This window comes from Gigantopelta aegis, unplaced genomic scaffold (genome assembly GCF_016097555.1).
Source record: "Gigantopelta aegis isolate Gae_Host unplaced genomic scaffold, Gae_host_genome ctg2140_pilon_pilon:::debris, whole genome shotgun sequence".
Lineage (NCBI taxonomy): Eukaryota > Metazoa > Mollusca > Gastropoda > Neomphalida > Peltospiridae > Gigantopelta > Gigantopelta aegis.
Genome location: NW_024532854.1, coordinates 69,897 through 80,000, shown reverse-complemented (window position 1 = coordinate 80,000; position 10,104 = coordinate 69,897). Strand labels below are relative to the sequence as shown.

Sequence of the window (10,104 nt, the reverse complement as noted above, 5' to 3'; positions counted from 1 at the left end):
ACAGCAATAGGTGCAGCAAATAACCGATCTTCACACCTTCAGGAATACTAGGGCGGGACGTAGATCAGAGGTACAACGCTCGCTTGCTGCGTGGTCGGTCTGGGATCGATCGCCGTCGGTGGGCCCATTGGGCTATTTCTCGTTCCAGCCAGTGCACCACGACTGGTATATCAGAGGCCGACGCCATATAACCATAAATAAAATGTGTTGAGTGCGTCGTTAAATAAAACATTTCTTTCCTTCAAGAATACTAGTACCCATTCAATCTCGACATCTCTACTGTGTATCAATTAAAAAAGTATAACTTTGGAATGCATCTAATTGCCTATGAGCAGGCTATGCTTGACATGTATAGATTCACTTACAATACACCGCATGAAGTAATAATTAAGTAAAAAACGAAACCAAACATATTGAGACCGGTGTAAAAGGAACGCAGGTCAGTAGGAACCGAGGTCCGTAGGAACAGTAGTCCTATCGGACCTCCATAGCTTAGGAACTATAGTCCTACCCGGACTTTCATTCCTGGTTTATTTTTAAGTTGTTTTTATCCTAGGACTTGTATTCCTACCGGACTTAAATTCCGTTTACACCGGTCAAAATAATACATTCCAATTACACATTATTTCCGAAGGAGGCGACATGTGCAAAGTTGATTTATAGTAAACTATAGAACACACATCCATTAATTAGCAGTATAGACTAAAAAAAACCACAACAACAAATAGTTTAAAGACTGTATATGTGGCAAACTGTAATCAGCAGCCACCTGTCTTAAGCGGCCGATTTACTCTACTCCCTTGTGTGACCGCTTAAGACAGGTTTGACTGTATATAAATAACAGTCGTTACCAAACTGTTGGATCAAACGAATTAATTACTTACACTGAACAACTGTACGATCCGTTCAATAATTCGTTACACTTACAATCGGAAATATGAGCAAACATAATGATAAAACTAAATTTATCATTTTGCAATGAATTATCTCCAATTTACTCTGTAGGACTTTGTTGGCATATTTAAAAAAAAAAAATTACTGAAATTGTTCAATGACTCTTTTGTCAGCGAGTGTATGTCAGTTCTAGAAAAGTTTGAGGTAATCCATCCTAAAAAAAAAAAAAAAATTAAAACTAGAAATGCAAGTAAAATTCAACAGAGCAGAGTAATGGAAATGCATGGTAAAAGGTGTTCCGGCCAGCTCATTTTGCCCGAATGAGTATATTTGCTCCAGCACTGGAGGAGGTGTGTGTGGGGGGGGGGGGGGGGGGAAGTCCCGTTGTAACAACCCAAAATATACCCCCGCCAAACTATACTCGGGGTTAAAGTGGGCTAGCCTGTTTTATACCCCTAACCCTAACCCTAACCCATACCCTCATTTTTTTATTACTAACCTGTATACAAAATAAATAAATAAATAATAATAATAAACGCTTTAAAAGAAAAGCAACTATTGCTTTCATAAAAGAGAGGTATATTCTGGGCTAGCCTGTTTTATACCCCGGGTATATTCTGGGCTAGTCCAGTTTATACCCCGGGTATAGTTTGGCGGGGGTATAGTTTGGGCTATTATACCGTCCCCGACCTTCCCATTTCTTACGCTTAAAATATGTTTTTGTTGTTTAACGACCCCACTAGAACACATTGATTTATTAATCATCGGCTATTGGATGTCAAACATTTGATAATTTTGACATATAGTCTCAGAGAGCAAACCCGCTACACTTTTCCATTAGTAGCAAGGGATCTTTTATATGCATCATCCCACAGACAGGATAGCACATACCACGGCCTTTAGTATACTAGTCATAGTGCTCTGGCTGGAACGAGAAATTGCCCATTAAGTGCACCGACGGGGATCGATCCCAAACCGACCGCGAGCTCTTTACAACTGGGCTATATCCCGCCCCATGTGCCCTTATGCTTCGTTGTAAAGGTAAAGGGAATAAACCAGATCGACCGGATACCCTCACTGCCGATGACATAAACACAATGTATACAACAAAACAACTAGAAAAACATACCCCAACAAGTGTGCTTAATACAATGTGGTTCATAAACACTTTGTACTTTGGAAAGCAAGGTTCAACATGAAATGAGGGTTGGTGGATTTTGTTCTTAAAACCTAAGATCTAAAACTCGATTACTTGGAGCATGACGCACGACTAAAAAAACCGAGAACAGGTGCAAATATTCGAGACAGGCGACCTTGACCCCACGGAGGTATGCTGATCAGTGAAATCCGGGTCGCTGTCCCGTGTGTGTATACATGTTATATAACTGCAAGGGCCCAATTTCACAAAACACCGTGAGCCTAGTTTTGCATGTGATCGTAAATCTACGACTAAACCACAATTCTTATTACCATTATAGTACAATAAATATAGCTAGAAACATACATATTTCCTTTTTGTTTGCCCTTAAAATGCTCCATGTTCCTGGATGATGTAAATTTCTTCGTGAAATAGATGCCGAACACTTTTAAATGTATGCCCGATATAACTGCTAGTCGCACACGATGTTTTGTGAAATTGCTCCCAGGATCCATATTCATAAAAACTCCTAACTTTAACTGTACTTGTGGAGCCGTGTTCTACATAATTAGTGTTACATACCTGACTAGAAAACAAAGGGTAGTGGCGAAGGAAAGGGTGCATCGCGTTTGTCTGGGTTATGTTTGGTTTGGTTTTATTTTGTGTTGTTTTGTATGGTTTGGTTGGTTTAGTTTAGTGTGTTTTTGTTTTTGTGTTTATTTGATTTTTGTTGTGTTTTGTTGTGTATTCTCTGGATCTGCGCTTGAACGTCGTTAAATAACTAGACAAATTAGTTACCCTAATGGGGTTTGTTTCCTATGTCAACCTGCGAACATAAGCCAATATGTTGTAATTCATGTATGCGAAATATTTTCATTTTAAAACCAGTGTATCACCACTGTCTGCTGCGCATAAATCTTTTCGCTATGCATCCGTGTATTCATTACATTGTGCAGCAAGAAAATAGATAATGTTCTAACGTGATACCCTGCATCCTAGATCATATTACACTTGCTTTTCATCGTCCGTTTTTAATACGTTTTTAACGAGAAAAAACCACAACCACATTCTAAATGGCATGTTAAAATGTCATCATAACTTTCAAAAAAAAGATGTAGCAGTTGTAAGCGATACGTATAGGGCACAAAACATTCCGCCATCAATGTCATTTCGTTACAGCCGACATACTGATCCCCGATTATTCAACACTGGGGTTAGGTATAGGAACCATTCAAATATACTTTTACAAAACCGAAACGCACAATCCTTGATTTTTATTAATATATATGGCAGTTTACAGTTTTAACAATGTACAAACCATCAACGCTCCACACGTTGGATGTAATGGATGGGTGTAATGGATGGGTGTAATGAATGGGTGGAATGGATGTGATAAGATGTAGGATGTTTTATGTACACATTTAGGAACGTTTCATTAAAATCTAACGACTTAAATATACACTGGTACAAGCAGACTCGGGCACAGTTGTATAGATGAACGTTATGAAAATGTTCTAAACTCTACACAAGTTGTTTTGATATTGTAGCGTTAGTAGAATATGCTGAGCTGGTAGGTTTAATGCTATTTGTCTGTTGTCATAACGCTAAAGAAACCCGGCTATTAAAAAAAGTTGATTATTGATACATTTGTCTGTGTTTCAAATATGGTAATTTAAAACCTTTTTAATTTAAATTTAACATGTTCCAAAATGGATCTAAAGATATATTACAGAAAGATGTATAATATTTATTGTGTATGAAAGAAATCGGTGGAGCCAGTTTGTTCTGCCCAGCACGTTTGTATTTTCCTGTCGCCCCATAACACGACTCAAACTGTACGGTTATCCCAGCCCCTCCCCACCCCCATGTTCAGATTAATATATCTCTGTATGATTACTATGCATACAATACATGTTAGTTTAATTGTGAATACTTAACTGTAGATGCTCCTTTAGAGCGTTGCGCCCATTACCTTGACAAATCCGGCATCCGTCCCTGGCAGTTATGACAATATTAAACAATAGTAAAATTACACCGCCCACCCACCCCCTTCTCTATGGCCAGTTTCACAGCCGCGTTGTGATCCCTGCTCGATTCCTCGCTGGATCCGCCACTGGTTGTGTGTGTGTGTGTGTGTGAGAGAGAGAGAGAGAGAGAGAGAGAGAGAGAGAGAGAGAGAGAGAGAGAGAGAGAGAGAGAGAGAGAGAGAGAGAGAGAGAGAGAGAGAGAGAGAGAGTTTGTGTCTCTGTGTGTGTGTGGGGGGGGGGGGGGGGGGGACGTAGCCCGGTGGTAAAGCGCTCGTCCGATGCGTGGTCGGTTTAGGATCGATCCCCGTCGGTGTGCCCATTAGGCTATTTCTCGTTCCAGCCAGTGCATCACGACTGTCAAAGGCAGTGGTATGTGCTGTCCTGTCCGTGGGATGGTGCATATAAAAGATCCCTTGCTGCATTAGAAAAATGTAGTGGGTTTCCTCTAATGACTATACGAGTCAGAATTACCAAATGTTTGACATCCAATAGCCGATGATTAATTAATCAATGTGCTCTAGTGGTGTCGTTAAACAAAACAAACTTCTCTGTTTGTGTATGCATCTATATCTGTGTGTGAGAGAGTGTACGTGTATGTGTCTGTGTCTGTATGTATGCATGTGTGTGCGTGCGCGCGCGTCTGCGTGTGTATGTCTGTGTGCGTTTTGTGTGTGTGTGTGTGTGTGTGTGTGTGTTTTATTACTTTATTTAATTTATGTATTTTGTAATTATTATTATTACTGGGTTTTTTTTTAATATAAACTTACACCTTTATATTAACTGAATTATGCCGTGTAAATAGTAAATAACATAATTAATCTCGTGTCAAGAAATATTATTATTATGAAACCGCTCCATATTCAGTTTAGACTCCCTCGCCTTCATACATGCAATTTCATTTTCATTTATACTTATTTCCGTGCGTATGTTCAAGCACGCAATCCGAGGCACACGCATGAGCTATCTGGACTGTCTATCTTAAAACAGAGAGAGATGTCGGTGTAAGTGACCTTACACCTATCCATTGAGTCGTTAATATAGCTGTGTATGGGAGCCAGTACCAGGAGGCGAACCCAGTACCTACCAGCCTTATGTCCGATGGTTTAGCCACTACACCACCGAGAACGGTTGTAATCTCAGACGCGGCCTTCTTTTTATGTCAACATGTACTACTTTAAAGCAGACAAAAACTACCAAACCGGTTTCCATGCATGTCCTATGAATACACCCGATAGTTTGGCTGGCTAAGTTACATTACTGTTTACCCACATACAAGTTACCTAGATACTTCCTGGTTCAGGCTTAGTTATTAAACGACACACACACAGACTATAATGTTTTTACAGTTTCGTAGTCTAGAAACAAAAAGTAGAAATACTAAGAAACACCAATATGAGAGAGCGATGGTTTACAGAGAACTGAAAACATAAATGACGAAGACAGTAATCTTACAAGGATTAAACAACAAAACTGTGTATCAAGGTTAAACATGAAGTCTAATACAGTCTGGCAGATGCGTGTGTTTACCCTCGTTTTGTTAACACATTCCTCTCAAGGTCTGTATATATTTATTTATATATAACGCATGAGCGATCGGATAGAGAGAGAGAGACAGAGAGAGAGAGAGAGAGAGAGAGAGAGAGAGAGAGAGAGAGAGAGAGAGAGAGAGAGAGAGAGAGAGAGAGAGAGAGAGAGAGAAAGAGAGAATAACTGCTGATTTCTTTAGCAAATTAGTTGAATATCTAATTCAATGACAGATAGTCAGGTATAGACATATACAGGTATAGAAATAGAGATGGCAGAATATTGCCCGATATCCTGTGAGTCGTCAGTATCCCTCTTCGGTTATTTTCGATTAGAACAAAAGTTTTATATCAAAAGTCGCGGTACGTGTTGTTCTGTCGGTGCCACTTCAAATATGTCTTGAGGAGATGATTATTTGATGCTCAATGTAATACCATAGTTATCATTAATTCTCTTATCGATATATACTGAAAAACAAAACGAAAAACAACAACACAGACAAAAAAAAGTGAATAGCATTGTAAAAATGTGGATACAATTGTGGAAGTATAATATTAGACCCAGGGAAAGAGCTCGGATTTTCTAGAATTTTGATAGAGTCCCATTTGGGGGCGAAAGTACTCCCTGGAATTCTGTAAAAAACGTCAGACCCTGAAAAGTGCAGATACTTTACTAGCTATGCACTAGTTAACATAATAAATTTCTGTTTCCATTTTTAACACTGGACTACAAAAGAATAAGTGCACTTGGGGTTAGTTTGTAGGTGTCGGTTAAATGTTTGGCTCAGCGAAGATACTTATTTCAGGTTTGGTAATAGCTCTTGTCATAATATTGTTAGGAAATATTTTCATATTATGCATTGCATATGTCACGGTAGCTAAGGAGCTAATGCCCCTGATGACCCAGTTTAATAGAGTGTGGTGGATCCAAATACCTGCATTGTATTTACAAAAAACACACACACATACACGCAAACACACACACACACACACACACACACACACACACACACACACACACACGTACCGTACACATACACGCATACACACACACACACACACACACACACACACACACACACACAGCTGTATGTATTCCATAATGTTTACCCGAATATGGCTCACCCCAATACACCCACCCAAAACCCACGAATGTTCGTCCTTCCTTTATAACAATTGTTTATTTTTAACGTGATATGGCAAACCTATCTACTATGAAATAGTATCGCATGCCTTCATTGTGTCAGTATTATCCTACCTTCCATGATAATGTATCCTACAGTATAAATATCAGAATTATTTATATGCATGCGCCGGTATACAAATATATTACGATTCTCATTGTAAATAATATGTATATGTATATGTATTATAATATTTCAAATATCAATAATTATAGAATGAAATGAGATATAAAACTCAAAATAAGTGCACAATGTGCGTCAATGTTCCCAATTAAAGAGCACGAAAAAGCGAACCGATTGTTTGATTGCGGAGCACGTGACGTGGCATTGCACGTGCAAAGGGTGTGATTTGAAATTGAACACTTAGTTTGTGTGTATGTTGTGTGCACACTGTGGCAATATTATTTCTTGATTGTTACTGGAACACTAAATCATAACCCAACTGCCACATTCTTTACAACATTGTGTAACGTTTCAACAATGCGACGTCTCCAACGTCAAGAACGTCTCAGGGCTGTAGGCATGCTGACGCACACAGACGCACATTACACACATGATAAGATAACAATATAGTAATGATCTGCCAAACAGTTATATACAAAATACTCAGCCAACTCCTTTGACTTTAGCAAGGGGTCTGCAGAGTTTTGTTGGGGGTTTTAAAAATATTTTTACTATTAGTTCGTGTATGGATTTTGATACTCGTAGCGTGGTGTTTCGATTACATTCAAGAATAAGTTTTACTTTGTCAGAATCACTCAATGATTTCAATGTTTATGTTCTACTTCTATGTATGAGAAAAGTTTATTATGTGTATTTTCCAGTATGGAACATTTGCATATAAAATGGATTTCGCTCTCTTTCTTTACCGCATAATTTACAAAGTCTGAATTTTCTAGCAACGTTTTTTGGAACGTCCTTGTTCTATTTCCAGGTTATGTACAAACATACGTAATTTTGTTAAAGCTAGTCTATAGTTGTGGTTTTTAATAGTGTTTAAGCAATGCAGACGATTCTGAGAGTTGTATAATAAATACATATTTTGTTTCTGTAAATAGTTTTTGAATGATGAAGACTGTTGGAACTGGGGTATCTTGTTGCTCTAGCAGCCTTTGAATATAGGTATCCTAGGTATGATAGTTCGCTGCATGTAGTAATTTGCTACACTCACAGACGTCATTAAGAAGTGTGTTGTTTGTATCTTCACTAAGGCGAATTTTGTATTTTAAAATGGCAGTATTAATAGCAAATATAAGTGAACATAAGTGGATATCTTTCTTTTTTGCAAGCACAATTTGAAGAGTGTTTGTTTACCCTTGCGTTAAGTTTAAACAATTTAGTATGCAGTTTTTCAATTGGTTCACTGTCGATTAAATCATAATAGTGACTTATGTTATGATTGAATTTTGTTATTTGCTCACCACCTCAAATTTTACAGCTGTATAATAATACGGGTTTGATTAATGTGTAAAATAGTTTATTATATATAGCAGGTGGAGGGTTAATTCCGTCAAATGACCAATGGAACTTAAAGAATGTTTTAATAGCTTTGTTATAAGGTGTTATTCTGGTAGGTGTGAAGTCTTCTTGATAATCCAGTGTACATCCAAGATATGAATACTCAGCTGTGCTTTTTAATTCTTCCGAGTTTAATGTAAAATTAGGAACATTGCCCTCTCTACCTATTTGGATGATCATGGTGTTGCAATTTTAAATATTTATTTGGAGGTGCCAGCGTTTACAAATAATCTCCTAGTGTGTTAAGACTTTGTTGGAGACCTATTGGTGTTTCCGAGATTACTACAAGGTCATCGGCCCAAAGCAAGTGCGATATTTTACATTTATTTATGGTAACAGGACAGCATATGTCTGGTGGGAAGACCAAGTCGTTGAGGAAAATATAAAAAGTGGTAGGACTCAAATTGTCTCCTTGTTTTACACCTATGTTAGATGGAAAGAAATTTGTTCTCTTGTGGTTTATGTTTACACTTGCTTTATTATTTGTGTACATTGATTTAAAATTTTATAGAATTTTCCACCGATATTAGATCGTAATAGTTTACGAATATGCCTGTGTGTCATATACTGTCAAATGCTTTTTTTTATCTATAAAAGCCAAATATAGTTTTTCTTTTGATTAAATATATCTGTTGATAATAGTTTTAAAAATAAAACGGTTATCTGTTGTTCTTTCTTTTCTAAAGCCTGACTGATTGTCCGATATAATTGTTTTTCTAAAACATTTACAAGTCTTGTGTTTAGGATTGTGGAGACGATTTTACTATAAAAAAAAGTATTGATATTCCTCTATTGGTTTGTGGATCTAGTTAAGATTATTGTTTTTTTGTATCGAGGATATATGACTGAGTGACCAATTACTGGGATAAATTCCACTATGTAGTATACAACTAAAACGTTTTGTGAATGCTGGTAACAATATATTTTTTATTGTATTTCAGTATTTCATTTGTTATTTGATCCAGGGCAGGTGATTTATTATGTTTTAATGATGATATTGCTTGAATTACTTCCTTGCTTTTAATATGATCATCCAAAGAGGTGGGTACATATTGTTTATTTTCCTTTTCTTCAATTTATTTTAATAGGTCAGAGTGTTGAACGTTATCAGACCATGATTGAGAGTTCAAATTTTTATAATGTTCTAAAAGACCATTTGCTAGTGCTTCTGGTATTTCGTCATGTATAATTTTCCAGAATCGTTAACAAATTATAAAGAGTCAAATATAGTGTTTTTAGGTGGGTTCTTTTACTTCGCGTTTTTGTGGGGGTTTTTATTCTTGCTATTGTGCTAAAGAATCTGCCCCTGATTTTTGGATCATTGGGATATTTTGATAACAAGGTGGATACGGTGTTTAACTGTTTGTGTGAGTTTTGAATTTATGGATTAAAAGGGATTGGTTTTTTAAATGTTTTTCTCGGCTTTATTACCTTCTGCTTTCTGGAGCTATGGTTAAAGATGTGTTTATCAATGCATTTGTTAGTGTCGTTGTAGCCGAGTCAATGTCAGTTTAAGTAGAGCCATTGTCATTCATTATGAATGACAGAATTATGGTCAAATTGTTTTTGCTCAAAAGTGCTTCTTGAAATACTATCTTTTTATTGAAATCTATGTTTAGTCTGCCTTAGATTAGAGTTGTTTTAATGTATTGCTATTTACTTCCTTATAATGGCATTTTGTTATTGCTGACAATGGGCAGGGTATTGACGAGCATGTGTCAAACATGTGGTGGACAGCGACATATAACATGAGGTCTACCAAGTCTGTTATGGTAAGTAAATTTACCATCCAGATCCCGTGCTATTCTTCCACTTAAAAT

At 37.1% G+C, this 10,104-nt stretch overlaps 1 protein-coding gene across 2 annotated transcripts in view; it reads left to right on the top strand.

Moving 5' to 3' along the window:
* Nucleotides 1-5,252: 5,252 nt before the first annotated feature.
* The window catches only part of LOC121391340, a 39,491-nt gene continuing 34,639 nt past the window's right edge, over nucleotides 5,253-10,104 (top strand). The window contains exons 1-2 of one of the 2 annotated variants that reach the window (XM_041523002.1): nucleotides 5,255-5,615; nucleotides 9,985-10,056. Coding sequence is in view for 1 of the 2 variants with exons in the window: in XM_041523001.1 (XP_041378935.1) it covers nucleotides 5,549-5,615 (67 nt within the window). In the remaining variant the exon portion in view is untranslated. Of the gene's footprint in view, nucleotides 5,616-9,984; nucleotides 10,057-10,104 lie in introns of both variants that reach the window. The other variant, XM_041523001.1, reaches the window with a different exon arrangement.